We start from the raw sequence: 18,424 nt of genomic DNA on the forward strand, positions 1-18,424 counted from the left end.
AACTGAAATAACTATATGCCGTGTCTCATCCTCGAAATCATTTATTCAAAGATAATAATATCGATAGATCGACCTTGAAAATATTCAAAAGAAAAATTAACAAGATTTACGAAATAATGATAAAATAACCTATGTACATATATGTTTTTTATTATTTCATATTTCGGAATCAATACAATAAAGATGAAAAATAATAATGTTAATAATAATTAGCATCATCTTACCTGTTTTCCAGCACGCGGCAATGTCTCAACGTTGGTACCACCGACTACCGGCGCCTTCTCCGTTCCGCCATTTTGGTGAACGACATTCGTATTCGCGTTGATGTTGACATTGACATTCGCATTGATGTTAGCGTTAACATTGTTCACATTATCGGTCGCATTAACGTTCGTATTCCCACCGGCGCCACCACCACCCTTCCCCTCCTCCCCCGTCATCTCTTCGAGCTCAGTCACGAGCTTATCTCTTTTTCTTTTTTCCTTCCTACTTCTTCTTCTTCTTCTTTCCTATTTTCTTCTTTTTTTCTTTCTCTTTCTCTATCTTTTTGTTCTTTTTCTTTTACACACACTGACGTCCTTCCTTGTTCCTTTTCGTTCAACGAAGAATTAATTTCTTCTGTCTCTCTCGACTATCCAAAATCCGGATATTTGCTAAGAATGAATGAATGCACACCATGAACGATGGGAAAATTGCCCACAAGGAGAAAAATCTTCGCGTTACATAGGGAAGAACCCTCCGGCACTTTTCTCTACCTCGGCATCTCTCCAATTAGAATACCACGGGTATTCAAGATGAAATCAAGGGAATAACGTCAACTTTTTTTCTTTTTTATCAATAAAACTTCGTCATTTTTAAAATCTCATGTAATATGCGTGCGCTTGCTTGCGACGGCGGAAATGAGAACTACTCCATGTTATCTTTTCGCCAGGTGCTCGTACAAACGAACGATCGATCGAAGGAGACGAGTGAGTCTTCCCGATCGAAGATTTTCAGGGAACTATACTAGACGTATATATTTTAGAGAGAAAGAGAAAGAGAGAAGGAGAGGGAGAAAGAGAGAGAAAGAGAGAGAGAGAGCTCCCGTCCAAATTACTTTCGTTGTTCTTCCGGGGGCTCTATTTTTAGGTAGCCAGATACGCGATACGGTCGACATAACGGTATACGTCCAAGTGTTGTACCCGGAGAACGTTCACGAGCCACTTGCATAGTACATTCTCTATATCTCACGTTTGATATTAAGCTATTGGTCTGACAAAACGAAGACCAACTAAATTTAATTAATAGTTTCGTTGATTTTTAAAGGACTTTTTAATCCTCGCCGTTTCTATCACGAGAAAACACACCAGTTTAACGATAAGTTGTATATACCACACGTTTGTATACGAAACGAGAAGAACATTCCGAAGTGAATTACACGCGAAAATGTTTCCCTCTCTCTCTGATGTCGAATCTAATCAAAAATAAAAATAAAAAAAGATCAAATAAAATATAGAGAAAAAATAATAAGCGAAATTGTGTCGCGAACTAACCATAAGGGGGAACAATTCCAGCACCATTCGGTGCGTGTGCCCGTACAGTTCAGCACAGCGGTAGTAGAAGCAGGGAAAATCGATTGGAGCGTGTCCGTTCGAGTACTGCGCGCTTCTCCAAAAGCACATACGAACGTAACTTTCAAATCAAACCAGTCAAATGATACCTATATAATAAATGGACAAAAAAAAAGAAAAAAACTATCCTATTATCTTGTCCATTCTTAAAATATAATATTCAAAGAAAAATATCTTTATAGATTTTCCGTTCAATTTCGTCTCCTCATTACCCTAATCCGAAATATGACTCAGCGAGCAAAGAAACCTTTTAAATAAACGTTTAGGAGTAAACATATCCTGTTTACTATCCTACTAGCTACCACAGAAACGGGGGAAAAAGATCCTTCTTCTTCTTCTTCTTCTTCTTCTAAAGTTACCAAAGGGTGACGAACTACTCTACTTTAACATGCTTCCTCCGATCAAAGAGGTCCTAATATGACGTGGCACGTGGAATTCGCACATCCGTGGACACCGAACCACCCCAACTTTAGAGGACCGAGAGGGTGGTAGAGAATTTTTTCAAGAGACGGCAATTAGTAAACGCTCACGCCGTTAATCGTTTGCCTTTGATGCTACGCCCTGGAGCGATGGACCGACGACGACGACGACGTCGACGACGATGGCTTCGCTCTCGTATTTGCCCAACCCTCCCGCAATACTCTCCTCCTACTTTTCTCTTACCCCTTCTATCCTCTTCTCGTCCCTTTTCTTCTCTTCTCTTCTCTCAACAGAACATGGCACATAAAGAGAACAAGGCGCACCCCTTTCCTATCCTTCTCTTCTCTCTCTCTCTCTCTCTCTCTCTCTTTCTCTTTATAAATGCACGTCGAATCCATTTTAACCGTCAAATGCATCCGATTTTACGTTAGACGTACTCGACAATACCCAACAACTACTCGTTGTTAATGACGTATAAAAAGATGCAAAGATTTTTAATATATGCAAGAGAGATATAATAAAACTTCCCTCTATTGTCACTGTATTATTTTATATTCGTATAAATATTCGCTATACGAATTTAACCAGGAATCTCTTGTCCGTTCAATTAATTTATCTATTTGAATTAACGATGAATAACACATGTGTGTACATATACGCACGTATTATTTTATTTCTCTACCCTTTTTGATGTCATTCCCGCTGAAGGTCACCTTCTTACTCAAAGAGGAAAAGGTAAAAAAAGATAAGTATGATGTAGGACTCGGTTAAAAAACTGACCCGAACTAAACTCGTCGAGCGGTAAGTTGTTTTTTTTTTATTTCTTTAGAGAATTCCACTGATGTTACCGGTTATGTGACAGGGACGAAAGAGAAAAATGTGTAACTCTACGATTATTTGTAATCATACAGTTGGTTAAATTTTTGTATAAATGTTTCATTTGTTTTGTAAATATATAATTAATCTTAAATATTTTTTACTATATATAATAAAACGTCACGTAAAGTTTTTAATAAATGAATGTATCATTTGATTCTTTGACGTGATTGTTAAAACGATTATGAAAATCGAATTCGCAAACGATCCTACTAGGAGAACTGAAAATCAATTGTATAATTATAAAAAATAAGATTTTAAAATTTGGAACAAAAATGTCGGTGCTCAATTCGTTGCAAAACCGAATTCGCGAATGATCCTACTGAAGGAATTAGGAATTATTTTATGTAATTAGGAAAAAAAAATCAAATTTTGGAATTTAAGGAAACAAATCCGATGCCCTGTTTGATTCGAGTTTTAAACATAGTCACCTATAATGCATATATATATCAACTATACCGGCCAATACCGCCTGTAAGAGTTTATACCGCGCTCGTCGATCAATGTCTCGAATACTGTTTTCGACGATAGGCTTTTTATCCTTTTTATTTCAAGGACGATAAAAAATTTCTCTTATTCTTTTTCGTCGATAATTTAAGATTAAAAAATACTTTGTCATTGTCGTTAATACGAGATAGAAAATGAAAACGAAATCTAACGGAGAGATGCAAGGTATTTGAAGAGAAGTATACTTGTTTAGAACTGAAGATCTTAAATTACGAACCACTAAATATCGAGGCACTTTTCCCATTCGATCATTTCCTTCACTGTCAAATCACACGACGCGACATTATTCTTTTACGAATAACGTTTCTCTCGTGACGCGCGTGAAATCCAGTATACTGTCGTACAAATCAAGAAATTTGTATGTGTTAAACTATGAGGGAAAAAAGATTCTCTCTCTCTTTCTCTTTGATCGTAACACGACCGCCCTCCTGGAAACTCTGTACGCTTTTGATCGGCTTCGTATTGTATGACCGAGCTCAGCGCTTTAACTGACCTCTTCTGGATACTGCATAAATTACAAGCTTTTGAAAGTACTTGCTGGAAATGCTCCAATGATATAATTCCGTCATATGCTGCTAAGATCGCTACGATCTCTTGAACAACGATTAAGCGCGAAATCGATTAATTATTTGAATATGTATTTTAATGAATACATAATGCAATATTTACTTTCATAAATTATATTGTTAATAATTTTAATCTGGAATTTAATTAAATTTAAATTTAATGTCATCTTTTCGTAATTTTCACTTTTATATTAACGTTAATATTTTATATATATAATATATGTGTATGTATGATATATTCTTGAGTATAACTGCGGCAAAGCATATACACACATTATTTTATATATTTTAAATTTCATATATATATATATATATAAATTATAGAGAATAGAAAAATGTTCGTATATCAATGATACTTGATTATTGTGTATAAAATATATCGTAACATATAAAAAATATTAAAAATCGGTTCGTAATGTAAAAAGTTAACCTCAATCTATTTACCTTAAACGTACACAATTTTGTGACAAGTACACATGTAAGTACATTAAATTTACACTAATATGTTGTACAATCAATTTATCATTATATTTATATAAAAAAATGAATGTATTACATATATATTTATTAATAATACAAAATCTTTTTTTACCTTAATAAATAGAATCAATAATGGCCAGAGTAGTGAAATTTTTCCAAACGATAAGAAATAATTGGAAAAAATCTGCATTTGGTGCTGCTGTTTTATCATATGGAGTTTCATACAGTAAAGAGACATACAAGTATGATATTTTAATAATTATAAGCGATTAAAATCATTCAATAATGTTTTATAATATAATTATTACATTTAAATAATGAATTTTTAATGGTTGAATTTTTAGCACTCAAATGTTAATGAGACAATATTGTGAGGATGTAGTCAAATATGGAAACGAACCTTGTCCCACAACCATAAAACCTCGCCATGTCACAGTTATTTTAAATCCTGCTGCTAAAAACAGGTTTAAAATAAAAACATAAATCTATTGCTGCATCCTAAAAAATCATTTCTGATATATTGATTTATTCATTTCCAGGAAAGCAAAGAAATTATTTGAGAATTATTGCGAGCCATTGTTACATTTAGCAGGAATTGCAGTAACAGTTTTACAAACTGAATCAACAAGTCATACTCGTAGTATAATAGAAAATTTAGACTTTGTAACCGATGCTATAATTGTGGCAGGAGGAGATGGTACTTTATCTGATGTTATAACCGGTTTGATGAGAAGATACAAAAATAATCTTCATTCTGTCAAACAATGCTCAATTGGTGTCTTACCACTGGGAGAAACAAATACTGTTTCCCATGCTTTAAATTCTTTGCGCTTTAATAATTTACTTGAAATACGTGAGATGACGGAAGCTACAATGGCTGTTATAAAAGGCAACCAAAAGTTCATAGATATTATTGAAGTTCAAGCGCTTAAAGTAAGTTATAAGAGAATAGATTTATTTAGTTTTGCAGCTAAGAATTAAACGCAGATTCCAATATTCTAATAATTATTGAAATTTTATCTTTATTCACGTTTATAAAATTTACTTATGTCTATTATGTTGATATTCAAGGAAGATTCTGAAAATGAATTAAAACCGGTCTATGCAGCTGGAACAATAGAATGGGGTGCCTGGCAAGATGCGTATGCGCGAAGAAATAAATATTGGCTTGGAAAAAATTTAAGAAAGTATGATATACACTTTAAAGTAATATTTTTTATTTCCATAATTTTACACATTAACTTTAAAATCTTATTATATCATATATATGAAACTTACACATTTAACGATTATAAAAATATATTTTTCCATTACTTTATATTAACTTTAAAATCTTACTATGTTATAGATATGCAACTTTTATATTTAATGGTTACAAAAATAACTTAAACTGGAACTGTAATGGGTTATTGAAATATACTAAACCTTGTGCAGGTTGTTCTCAATGCTATGAAAAAATAAATACAAATATCGATCAATCTTTAAATACAAATAAAAAATGGTGGCATGCATTTTTGTCTAGGAAAACAACATTTACATCAGGTAAGCATGTCTCGATCAATGCTTATATGCGTCAAGTAAATGTTCCTTCAAATTTCAGTAATCGCACTTATCACAATTTATCAGGATAAAAATTAACAATAGTATATAATGAGAAATTAATTATCGTAATGTATTCTTTACACTAAGCATATTGCATCTGTATATATATACATTTTTAAATTTATTTCAGAAAAGGTAATTGACTATAGCAAAATTACGAATGAAAATTGTAACGTTTCGTATGAAGTTCCTATTTCAACAACTGACTTATTTATAAAAACCTCATCTCTAGATGACGTTGAACGTCAAGACTATTCTTCATTAAAAGTACAATTAGGTAATGCAAAACAATAATAAATAAATTATTTAGCATGTTAAATGCTATGCTTATCCTTATAAATCAGCAATTAGATTGTCCAACCAGGCCATTATTTTGTTACCAATGGCTAATATTTTTATATTTTTCTATATCTAACAGATCATTTTGACCTAAATGGAAAGCTCAAAAAAATAAGTTTGGAGCTTAACGTGTAAACAAAATTATTATATAATATTATTTAATGCGATTTACATTTGTAGGTCCAAAAGATGTAGATTATATGTCATTCGTTAGGGAAGGCTGGAAAAGAATAAATGGAAATAGAACCTTAATAAATTCCTCGTTCGAAGCAAAAGACATTGAATTGTACCCTGAAAAGGTAAATAGTTTTGTTTTGTTGTTACTAAAATTTATTATTTTTAAATTCACTTTTGCTGTACTTTCCATATATTATAAAAACATCCTATTCATAACATATACTTTTTTACAGATTGATAAACGAGTATTTTATATCGATAACGAAGAATTTGATTTAATGGCAATTCGAATGAAATTACTTCCAAATTGTATAAAAATATTTTGTTCTAATGAGAAAGATGTTAATACACTAAGTAGATAATACTACTAGTAAAAATTATGTTTAAGTATTTCTTTTTTATCTCCTATAAGGCACATCACATTTTTTCGGTTTTCATATAATAAATATTTTCTAAAATTATTGATTACTTATGTATAAAAAATAATTCATTTATACAGTTTTTTTTTCGTTATTAATAATGAATTCTTATCAAAAAATAGTCTTATAATTATCGATAAAAATGGCAATTACACTGGAACGAAGAGTACCTTAAAATTACTTATCTATTTTAGGTGAATACTGTTTTATAAGGTACACTATTAAAAACAATACTAAGCGCGCTCAACTCTCTTCTCCATGTATTTTCAATCCTATTGTAAAGATGTTTTTTAGATAAACCATTGATGTTTCATTACATTATTACGTTCATTGCATAGATAACTAAGAAAGAGTATTTGAGTTTCCAGGACAAGTATTTTTATCACATTCTCTATTATTAACTTTAAAGAAATTGAGTAAAGATGGAGTGGGAGACGCAGAAGTTTTGCATCCTTTTGGTTCCATTGATCTAGATCTACTACTTCTATGTGCAGGTGTAATCACTTTAGAACTAGACAGTTTATTTGTGGATGATTTACTTTTTTGGTCTTTAAATTTCTCTCGTATTTTTGTTAACCAATCGACTCTTTCCTTGTACTTTTCAGGAGAGATTTGAAGTAGGTGAGGCGCTGTTCCATCTATCACAAAATTTGGCAGATTTGATATAGGTAAAAATGAAATTGATGAACTGGTACTTTCTGAGACGTTATTTTCTGAACTAGTACTTTCTGAGACGTTATTTTCTGAAATGGTACTTTCTGAGACGTTACTTTCTGAAATGGTTGTTTCAAGTTTTGGTACATATGAACTTGTACTTGGTTTATCGAAGTTGTAACCCTTATCACAAATAGTAGTTTTATCAGTACTTTGGCTAAAAAGCCTTCTAGCACCACGATTTTCTATGTGTGGGCGTTTTATTCTAGTTTCTGAATTTTCATGAATAGGAGATAAACTGGTTTTCAATTTTCCGTCCGAGTACGATCCTTTAAGTGTCATTTGTGTATAAGTTCTTTTAAAACTACTGCTATTACTTTGTCTATGCTTATGTCCCGCATATACATTATTTGATTCAGTAGACCCTGGTGTACTATCTGTTAATAAAATATTTTATTATATCTAATATCTTTCTCTATACATGTAATAAATATTTTATATATCCTATATATGCTATATATATATATATATATACTCACTTGGTGTCCTATCTGATGATCCAGGAGTATGATCTTGTGTTAACGTATACCGCTGGTGGGTAGTCGGTGTTGTCTCCGTTTTCAAATTTCCTAAGGAGATTGCACTGGAAACAGGCTCTGCTCTACCTACTATTTCTAATTCTGCATTTTCTGTTGTATTTTCAGCTATAATTCTCCATATCATATGACACGAATCATCCGAACAAGTTACTATCTATATAATTATTAAATTGAAATGTAATATTTTATGTAAGATAAAGTGCTATTTTTCTATTATTTACTTTAACAACTAAAATACCTTGGTTTCTCCAACAGTGCACCATGCAATACAAGTAACTTCTTCTGTATGACCACTAAGTTTAATTATAGGCTCACCAGATCGCTTAGTATGCCAGATATAAGCAATTTCATCACTAGAACCACTAGTAAGGTATCTTCCATCAGGACTTAAAGAAGTCTTTACATAATATGTACTATTTTGATGTCCATAAAATTGTGCAACTGTAATAAAAAATAAAATTATATAAATTATTCTAAAATTAACATTTCACATGGGAGTTAAATATTATTTTAGATTACCTGGATACGTATTATAAGAAGATATATTATATGCATATATAACATTATCCATACAACTAGCATATAATGTAATTCTAGCTGGACATATTAACAATGAGGAAAATCCATTTCTTAGGCTACTTCCTGCATAATACATTGAATGTTTAGGCATCGCATCTCTTTTGTAAACGGTATAGTTTTTTCTTAAATCCCAAACTTTGATTACTCTATTATAATTAAAAATATATTAATATAAGATTTACTTTTTTTTTATTTTCAATGCTATTTCTTATTTAGAACTTGATTATTTTTAAGTTATTTACCCATCACCGGCAGCACACGATATTAATGAATTATCATCTTGAAAACCAAGACTGGTAATACTTTGCGTACAAGATAGGTGATTGCGATTTTTACGATGCTTATTACTAACGGATACGCTACTATGTGCATTAAATATACAATTATCTGCTTTAAGTTGAGCACTATGTCTTGCTCTTATATCCCAAATCATTATAATTCCATCACGAGCACCTGTGGCAAAAATTGCTGAAAAATATAAATTCTATTTAATATAAATATAAATGGTAAAGAATTACAAAGAAAAAATACAATTCAATGTAGAACATCTATGAATACATGCATTACTATATAATTTATATTTCTTATACCTTTATCTTCGGGACGAAATACTGCAGTTTTTACACTACGCAAATGAGCCTGGAAGATATCGATTTGTTTTATTTCAGATTGGGATACATCCCATAATTTTGCGCTGTGATCTCCTGATACTGTTACTAACTTTAAATCATTAGGCATCCATGCAACATCAAATATTGCATTACCATGTGCCTAGAAGGAGCATACGATGATTAGTAACATTATATTGTATAATTACTATATACTTTCTTTTCATATAATTTCTTTTTTATGTATGCATAATAAAAAAAAGAAACAAAGTATACAGGGTACCTTATAATAAGTAATACAAGCTAGAATAAAATGATTCTACATGAAAAGCTAATTTAAAAATACTTCTTGCTTGCTTATATTATTAGTTAAAAAATATAATCTGTACAAACGTTATTAAAGAATGGTACAATACTTGTGTTCCTTCTAATGGTGTATCATGCCTTTTTCTAATATTTATATCTTGTAAAGCAACTCTTCCATCTTCATTTGCTAAGGCAAGAATTTGCTCGTACCCTTTCTTTATACAAAAACGACAAGCAAAAACCGGTGGTACTGAATTATAATGCTGTGCATTTATATTCGAAGATATTCCATGGTATAAATCATTACGAAGGCATTTTAAACGATACAGTGCTATGTCATAATCCCGTACAAATTCTACAGAAGAGATTAAATTCTTTGTTATTAGAATTGAATAGGATAGTAAATAAGTACTATTTTCAAATGAAATAGTATGTTCAAAATACGCATAAGAATTCTTGCATGACAAGATGATTGAATACATGCACAAATATGAAAGATATAACCTTTCATATAAAATATAATATATTAATTTTAATTTTTTATAATAATGTAGATATAATATTTTTTTAAATTACCAAAACCCTCCCAACGTTTCGTAATATTTTGCACTATATTCATTGTAATTTTGTGTTAATTAAAAGTTCTCTTTATTAAATCATTAAACACAATAATTCATACGTCCAATATTCTACGCGCGAAAACTTGTTACGTCTCCTACCTCGCAAAATTTGGTTAGTACATATGTAACGACTGTTACCTAACTTTGATTTCATGTATACTTATTTTTTTCCATAATATTCTGGGGATCCTAAGGTATATGGGGATCTGTTTTTGTCAAGTTTAGTCCAGGGAACAGCATTATACCAAGATCGTTTGGCGCAAAAATTTTAATATTGAACATAATAAAGATAACAATATTATAGTTGAGAGAACAAAGATGAGTTCAATTATTAAATATTTTTCATAATCTAATAACCAATTAAAAAATGAATTGAAACGATATGGACTTCGTTGTACAGGAAAAAAGAAAGATATGCAAGAAAGATAGATATTATTCAATTTTTGAAAACAAATTAAAAATAACACAAATTAACAGTTCAGATTCTTCTTAATTTATTCTCGATCGGATTTTTTAAGTCTGTGTTGAAAAATTTTTAATTTTATAAATGATTAATTATGAAGAAAATTATGTAAATCAATTTTATTTCTAATTTTTTATAAACACTATTTAAAATTTAGCGCTAAATGATTTAGTGAAATGCTGCCACCAAGCGGCAGAGTTTGGCGATCAAGATCCCCATGAGAGTATGTAACTTATAAGAACAATAAATGATAGAAAAGAAAACAATAATAATAAAATTTCAACCCCTTAAAATTTCCTCCTATTTTTTATATTCTATTGAACTCATTATTTATTTAACAAGATATTATTTTATTTAAAATTTCCCTAAATGTTACTAACTTTCAGTGGTTTAGTAAAATTTAGAAATGAAATAGAATATAAGTAATAGGTCTAATTCACCGGATTAATGGCCGGTAGTCTAGCATTAAGTATTTTATGGCCGTTAGGTGGTTTGCTGTTGCTTGATCGTTAGTTTTGTATGTGGCTTTAAGTACCTGCCATTTTGCGATTCGTAAACATATCGTGCTTCGATTAATATTCGATCAATTTTATCAAATGTTATATCGTGGTCTCTTGTGCAAGGGTTTGCTCGACGATCTTGTCGAGCTAACCTCTACATTTTGCGCATAATTAAAAGAGTAGAACGATTCACGGTTTTCCAACGATATACGCTACTGTGCCAGTTTTTTATGCGTTGCGGTATGAAGCAGTGATTCATTTATTGCACGGTAATAAAATTTGTCATATGTACATACGTATGTATGATTACATTTTGCATACTAAGAATTTGATCAAGGTTTTTTTACGTTTCGAGTAACGCGTTATCAGGCAACAACATATATCGAACAACTCACATTTTTATTATTTATTTTTATTGCCATTCTTATACTTCCTCTTGAAATCCTTTTTATTACAAATTGAAATGCAACGTGCTTGACTTCAATACTATTTTTTACAAATGAGTTTATTTGTACAATTTATCGATGAAACTGTTTAATGCAAGTATATACAAGATGTATATAGAATATTTATTATCTATAGAAGATTCTATATATATTTATTTTTAATATCATTACTTCTTTTTTTTATTGCATGTATTTTAACTTATATACATGTTTGACTATGTTTTCCAGAATGGTAACTTCCTATTAACAAGACTATTAAAGAAGTAGTATATATTTGAAAAGTAATATCTGGGGTTTTTTCTATTGACTCTGAAGATGATGGAAACTGATCCTCCTCAATTTTTGTCTAAAGATGATGAAATTCAATATTGGATGGATCTTGCTCATCAGATGCATCAAAGGTAAAACATTCTGTTATAGAAAATAAATATAGATAATCAAAAAATATATACATAACTTATATTATAATCGGAGTACAGTAGATTACTGTAGAATACAAGCTATCCATGTTATAAGAAATTGTAATATAAAATGCATTGTGAAACCTAATTTTTGATTATTGTATGGTTGATATATAATTTGAAAAACTTTTCTGTAACATAGAATGTACTTATTACAAGTATGGTTATTAATAATTTATTAATACGCAGAAAAGAAGATGTCGAAAGAGAATTGGAAGAGTTTCAAGAAAATTCTCAGATGTTAGAGAAAGAATTAGAAACGTCTTTAGAACAAGCAGAAAAAGCTAACAAAGAATTAAGGCAGAGGAATTCACGACTTGCAACAGAGGTAGAACAATTAAGAACAAGATTAGATCAGCAAACTTCAGATTGTGTTATGTTTCAATCACAAGCGCAAGATTTGCAAATACAACAGGAGCAATTGATGAAATACATTAGAGAAATAGAACAGAAAAATGATGATTTAGAACGAGCGCACAGGTATGGAATGAGACTTATAAAAAAAATAATATAAAAAATGTAATATGAATTTTATAAATGTTAGATAAAGTTAGAATATTATTTATTGTTATCGGATACATATGGGCAAATTTGAATTTGGGGATTCCATGTACAAGTCTAGATTTCTTTTTTTCTTTTGCTTATAGTATAAAACATTGCTGAAAACTATACTATATAACAATATACTATTGCCAACATATATTTATAACTATTCATTATATATTACAGGGTAAATAGAGTAACGGAAGAAGAGATAGAAGCTAAATTTAACTTGGCAATAGAAAAGAATGCTCTACTTGAGTCGGAACTTGATGAAAAGGAGGGCTTAAAAGTCATAGTACAAAGATTAATGGATGAAATTAGAGGTTTGATTGATGACAGTTATATATGTACATTATTTTTTGTTTGTTTTCATAATTAGTACTTTGTATTCTTAATTGATTATTATTTTATAGATTTGAAACAAGAGATTCAAGTACAAGAGCGACACCAACCAGATAACGATAAGACAGCAGATAGAGTTCGCAATCTTGTAGATAGTAATAAACTACAAGTCGAACTAGAAACGCATACACCACCTTCCAGTCCATTAGTTTCACAATCTATACCTTCAAATAATACAGCTCCATCATTGAAAAGTAAGATTCATAGCGCTTTTCGTAAATCTAGACGTATACTTTTTTTTGGAAGTAAGAAAAAACTTTCCGTAAATCTATGAAACAAACTTTAGGTTTTTACCGACTAATTGGTAATTAATGTTCTTAATTAGTTATTACTTCAAACTAATTTATGTGAAACATGAATTGACTACTTCCATTTTTTCTTTATTATTCATTCAATAACATGAATTATCAAACCTTGCATTATTCAAATTGTAAATTATTATAAGTAAATTAATATTTGACATTATATTAAATTGTAAATATAAGTTTGCTAAATATCAAATAAAAATTTATTTTTAAGCTTGTATATTTCCAGTTTTTCAAGTTCATGCATACTTTCTCAGGTTTTATTTCTTTAAAGTAATATACATTTTATCTTATTTACTATTAGTTGGAAATGGAGTAGTTGGAGGTGTAATTGGGAACAACAACAATAATAACATAAATCCGCCGTTGGCACCATGTACCAGAATATTAGCCATGAATATGATTGGAGACCTGATGCGAAAAGTTGGAGTGAGTACAATAATTTAGTTACTAGGATGCAATAGTTGTTTGTAACTGAAAAAAATGAGTGCTGTTATTAAAGCTTAAAGCATGGCCTGTATTTCCTTATAATTTTGTAAATTTCGTGTATTTGTTTTTATCATATCTTGTATATAAATTACATTTTATTGGGAAAGAGCATTTAGTATACTTTTATATATATATATATATTTTTTTTTATATTTTTTTTATTTTTCAAGTATTCCATAAAACTATGTTATTTTATTTAATTGATTATACTAGTATCTTTTTTTCTTCGTAAGAATGTAGTTATTATTAGTAGCTGGTGTTTTGGTAGCTTGACAGATGGGTCTGCATGGACTGTAGGAGGGTGAAATGTACATGTCCAAATGGAAAAAAATCAAATACTATTCCGCCAAATAATGCACCATCGGTTCAAGTTTGTACACCTGCACAGTGTATTAGACAACAACCTAGACCAGCCAAATGCAGACAATCTTCGTGATTTCGTCATTTAATTATTTTCCAACTAATAATACAGGTCTTTATTCGTTTTTCTTCTTTATGTTTTGATTCGTTCTCCATTGCTTTCACTCTATGCTTATTTACATTATTGATGATAGATTTTCAAACAACTATTATTATTATTATTATTATTATTATTATTATTATTATTATTATTATTATTATTATTACTTTTATAATACTAAGTATTTTATTCGTATTTCAATATCTTTCTACTTATATACTAAATAATAAAATGCTCGTGCATGTTTTGTTGTTACATGGCTTTGAGAATTAAGATTGATGTATTGCATATTTTATTATGTTAGGATTACTTTTTGATTATATTTTTCATTTCTTTCAGTTAAATTGTATCCGAATTTAATTTTTTTTCAAATCTAGAGAGAACTAATTCATTAACATAAAACAACTATGCTGTATTAACACATTGTGTTTGTTTTTATTTAATAATATTGTTTTTATTTAAAAAAAAATCTCGTAAAAAGAAAATTAATTATTTCATTAAAAAATAATTACTATGCAAGGTGTATTCAGAGGAAAGATGATTTTATGTGCAATAATAAGTCAAAAAAAAAAAAGACTACGGTGGGTGATCAGTTAATGAATAATTCAAATCAGACAATGAACATTTTTGCAAAAGAAGAAATAACACTGTATTTAAAATATATAAAACATACTGTCAGTCACTGTATTTCAGAGAATTTTCAAACAAATTTTCTCGAAAACATAAAAAAGTATTACTCTTTATTCTCGACTTTATTTTTACATATAGAATCATTCTCTGCTTGGTTAAACCATCCATCTGGATACATTTTGTGTTTAATTAAATTCTATATTTATAGATACGCTTAAAATTATGTATTATATTTTATTTTATTTTTAGTTACTCTGATATTAACTTTTATAAAATATTTATGAAATATTTCACTGATAATCCAAAATTTGTTTATGCAGGCCTTGGAAAACAAATTGAATACATGCAGAAATGCGTCTCGAGAGGACCAAGCTGTACGTGATCTCTACAGGTAACATTTCTATCAAACTTTCACATGGAATTGTGCTGTTCTTTATTTGTGCTGTTGTTGCATAACCTGGAAAAGTAAATATTATGTACCTGCAAAATTGTTTTATATATAACATGTAATATATTTCAATTGAATAATTTCTTCAAACTAATCAAACAGAAAGGTACATAATATTTTTGCAACATGAAATAAAGTGTACTTATTGTTAAGTTAATTCACTGGTTGTGTATACACTTTTTAGCGCTTTTTATGAAATAATTCATATAGAATTTTTAATTTCATATTATCTTATAGTCCTATAGCTTTTTAATTTCTTTTTTGTTATGAAAGAAATTAAATGATACTATGTCAGTCGCATAAATTTTTATTTTAGTATTTTGAACATAAACTATAAGACTAGGTTTTTATATAAGAATCTTAATAATTTTTTAAATAAATGTTTTTTTGTATTTATATTAATTTTTAAATTATTAGATGAAACTTTCTAAATTTCATAGACGAATACTCATTTATTTTCTTTTTTTTATATCTCTGCTGTAAAAAATAAAGATGACTCAGTAATCTGATAATTTAAAAGCTTGTATCAATGTATTTATTTACTATCTAAATAATTGAATACTTATAAATCAAGAAAAATTATTTAAATATTAAAATGATGTATTATATAACATTATTAAATTTTTCTTTGTGAAAGGGTATAAATCATTTCTAAAATTTAGAATGTTTGATAAAGCACATTTTGTCATACTAAATTTTCTTTTTATATCTTACACATTATATACAAAGTGTCTGAGATTTTTACATTTCGCAACGGTGTCAGCGTATTCTATGCATAAAAATAAGAAAACATGTTATATAAACATGAATTTAGAAAAACCTTAGACATTTTGTATATATATGTATATACATATTATTTGTCATTATAAAAAATTAATACGTGTGAAAATATTTTTACAAATATATGTACAAAACATTATTTTTTTTTTTCACAAAACGTATGCTTCATTACACATTAAATGCTTGTCGTATGCTTTTTTTTGTTTATATATGTGGATAACATCTTAAAATATTTACTTCAAAATATCACATGTATTTATTGTTATGTGATGTTGAAAAAGATTTTATTTCTATTATGAAATTTAATTTTATATTATTTACTTTATAAGTTCTACAGTGTATTTTTTGTAGTAATTTATAATTTACTGTACATTAATATAAAATTTGTGTTATAAGTAAGAGTTAAGCCACTAATTCAAAAGTAATCCTTTTGTTGTGCCACTTTATTCTACTTTAATAAATAACTCGAATTATTAATTGCAAATAATATAAAGATGTATGTAAATATATGTGGCTCAAATAACTAATTAGATACTAGATCATTGTCAACACGCAGTGCAAGTAAGATTTATTTAGTAGTTACAATACATCATTTGCATGAATTTTTAGTTAAAAAAAAAAAAAAATTGATTATTATTTTGTCATATTCTTGTAAAGAAAAATTAATATCTGACGGCTGCATAAATATATGTTGTTAACCATCACATAAACCGTGTCTTATTTTATAATGTCACTCGTGTATATTTATGCGGTAAGTTGGATTGTAGAAATTAAATAGTTGACTATATTAAAATAAATAAAAAATAGAACCAAAGTGCTGTTTTGTTATGATACTAAAGTAACAAATAATTGTTGCATTTGTTTGATCAGGAGTAGACGACAAGTGAGAGGCGCAGCCTCAGGAAACAACAACCACATTCGATTGTAACAAGGTATTTTTTGTGTGCAACAATAAGCCTAAAAAATGTGCAATTACGTTTAAGAATTGTTGCTTTAATAAGAATATTTATTAACTAATAGAAAAATTTTTAGAGATTGATACGATTGTGTCGATTAAAATGCATCTCTATGTAATATGTCTATTTTGGACAAAAAAATATTTTTTACTATAATGTGACAAAGATTTATAACTAGGTATTTGGCATATTTATTAGATTCGTTTGGTTGATAATTACTAAAACTAAAATTTAATTTATATGCGTTAATAGGACGAATAAATGTTTCATTATATATATAAATATGTATATGTAAGTGATTATTATAAAACACGAATGAAAGCTAAGTACTATACGCTATTCGATAACAAAATTAAAATACTTTTCATCGCAGCAATAACAAACAGATATACATATATATAATAATCATTTTTTTGTAAAATACTTTTATAAAGTACGTTTGAATTTAATTGCAAATTAATACATCCGACTTTTTAAGTGGTATTATTCAAATTTGTAAATAGAATTAGTGTCGTATCATAAATATTTAGGCAAGATATATATATATATGTAGGTATGTGGACTGTTTTAATTATTTATATTGTAGTATTCAAAATTTAATTTAAATAAACCAATCAGAAATGTTGTTTTTAATATTTAATTTTAATTTCATTAAAAGAATCGTTTAATATTATTCTAAAATTATCTGTAATAATAATAATAATAATATAATTTTAAATATATTATTAATAATAATAATTATTATTATTGTAAATTATTAATCTATTGGATATATATATATATATATAGAGAGAGAGAGAGAGAGAGAGAGAGAAAGAGAGAAAGAGAGAGAAAAAGAGAGAGATGTTATGGATTGATATAACTTGTAACATTATAATTATGATTATCATAAGTTATGAATTTCCTTTACTAGAAATTTCATTACAATGTTGAAAATAATATATACACATAAGTATATACACTCTGCATTCTTCATAATATTGACAATATCTTAATATTTTTTTATTTATTTTACTGATTATTTATATGTTAGTTGTATATCAGTGCCATTAGATATATAAAAGATACATTTCGTTAGATTAAAAATGTTTTGCATTGTTGTCTGTTATTATAATATATTTCGTATGCAATTATTGTATTGTATTTCAATATACTGACGAAATTGCGAAATATGTTTAT

General features: G+C 28.5%; 4 protein-coding genes across 23 annotated transcripts in view; 2 read left to right on the plus strand and 2 right to left on the minus strand.

Annotated features, from left to right (window-relative positions):
• Positions 1–3,893, minus strand: part of LOC107074551 (uncharacterized) — a 75,766-nt gene extending 71,873 nt beyond the window's left edge. For 7 of the 18 annotated variants that reach the window (XM_089175138.1, XM_089175129.1, XM_089175126.1 and 4 more), the window contains exons 1-2: positions 3,631–3,892; positions 225–653 (exon numbers count right to left, since the gene is read on the minus strand). In XM_089175138.1, coding sequence (XP_089031264.1) covers positions 225–440 — 216 coding nt within the window. In that variant the 5' untranslated portion in view covers positions 441–653; positions 3,631–3,892. Of the gene's footprint in view, positions 1–224; positions 654–1,532; positions 1,700–3,598 lie in introns of those variants that run through there. The other 11 variants (XM_089175123.1, XM_089175122.1, XM_089175134.1 and 8 more) reach the window with 6 other exon arrangements.
• A 313-nt stretch (positions 3,894–4,206) lies between these two features.
• Mulk (acylglycerol kinase-like protein Mulk) lies at positions 4,207–6,957 on the plus strand. Its single transcript, XM_015336147.2, has 9 exons — positions 4,207–4,457; positions 4,584–4,701; positions 4,804–4,923; positions 4,999–5,392; positions 5,531–5,646; positions 5,808–6,001; positions 6,192–6,338; positions 6,581–6,699; positions 6,811–6,957. Exons 2-9 carry the CDS (start codon positions 4,592–4,594, stop codon positions 6,937–6,939), a joined length of 1,329 nt encoding a protein of 442 aa, XP_015191633.1. The 5' UTR covers positions 4,207–4,457; positions 4,584–4,591; the 3' UTR covers positions 6,940–6,957.
• Positions 6,958–6,982: 25 nt separating this feature from the next.
• Positions 6,983–10,636, minus strand: l(2)dtl (WD40 domain-containing protein denticleless). 2 transcript variants are annotated; one of them, XM_015336146.2, is made up of 8 exons: positions 10,319–10,636; positions 9,853–10,097; positions 9,419–9,599; positions 9,071–9,296; positions 8,769–8,974; positions 8,488–8,690; positions 8,190–8,403; positions 6,984–8,087 (listed from the first exon to the last, which is right to left on the minus strand). In XM_015336146.2, the coding sequence occupies exons 1-8, from the start codon at positions 10,359–10,361 to the stop codon at positions 7,339–7,341; spliced, it is 2,067 nt and encodes a 688-aa protein (XP_015191632.1). In that variant the 5' UTR covers positions 10,362–10,636; the 3' UTR covers positions 6,984–7,338. The 2 variants fall into 2 exon arrangements, with proteins under 2 accessions (XP_089031277.1, XP_015191632.1); XM_089175151.1 differs by lacking the exon at positions 10,319–10,636 and having other exon boundaries at positions 6,983–8,087; positions 9,830–9,960.
• Positions 10,637–11,281: 645 nt separating this feature from the next.
• nudE (Nuclear distribution protein nudE) lies at positions 11,282–17,880 on the plus strand. 2 transcript variants are annotated; one of them, XR_016177526.1, is made up of 9 exons: positions 11,282–11,594; positions 12,000–12,172; positions 12,422–12,712; positions 12,962–13,098; positions 13,189–13,371; positions 13,787–13,911; positions 14,240–14,443; positions 15,382–15,452; positions 17,160–17,314. XR_016177526.1 is itself a non-coding variant. In XM_015336353.2 (8 exons), exons 2-8 carry the CDS (start codon positions 12,087–12,089, stop codon positions 17,215–17,217), a joined length of 951 nt encoding a protein of 316 aa, XP_015191839.1. In that variant the 5' UTR covers positions 11,283–11,594; positions 12,000–12,086; the 3' UTR covers positions 17,218–17,880. The 2 variants fall into 2 exon arrangements, 1 of the variants encoding a protein (XP_015191839.1); XM_015336353.2 differs by lacking the exon at positions 14,240–14,443 and having other exon boundaries at positions 11,283–11,594; positions 17,160–17,880.
• Positions 17,881–18,424: the final 544 nt, after the last annotated feature.

This window comes from Polistes dominula, unplaced genomic scaffold (assembly GCF_049000335.1).
Source record: "Polistes dominula isolate Pdom_NZ unplaced genomic scaffold, Pdom_raw_medaka contig_82, whole genome shotgun sequence".
Classification (NCBI taxonomy): domain Eukaryota; kingdom Metazoa; phylum Arthropoda; class Insecta; order Hymenoptera; family Vespidae; genus Polistes; species Polistes dominula.

Coding starts and splice junctions, on each gene's coding strand:
- Mulk (XM_015336147.2), top strand. CDS start 4,592: ATGGCCAGAGTAGTGAAATTTTTCCAAACGATAAGAAATAATTGGAAA. Junction 5,647..5,807: donor CTTGGAAAAAATTTAAGAAA/GTATGATATACA, acceptor ACTATGTTATAG/ATATGCAACTTTTATATTTA. Junction 6,339..6,580: donor TTCATTAAAAGTACAATTAG/GTAATGCAAAAC, acceptor TTACATTTGTAG/GTCCAAAAGATGTAGATTAT.
- nudE (XM_015336353.2), top strand. CDS start 12,087: ATGATGGAAACTGATCCTCCTCAATTTTTGTCTAAAGATGATGAAATT. Junction 12,713..12,961: donor GATTTAGAACGAGCGCACAG/GTATGGAATGAG, acceptor TATATATTACAG/GGTAAATAGAGTAACGGAAG. Junction 13,912..15,381: donor ACCTGATGCGAAAAGTTGGA/GTGAGTACAATA, acceptor TTGTTTATGCAG/GCCTTGGAAAACAAATTGAA.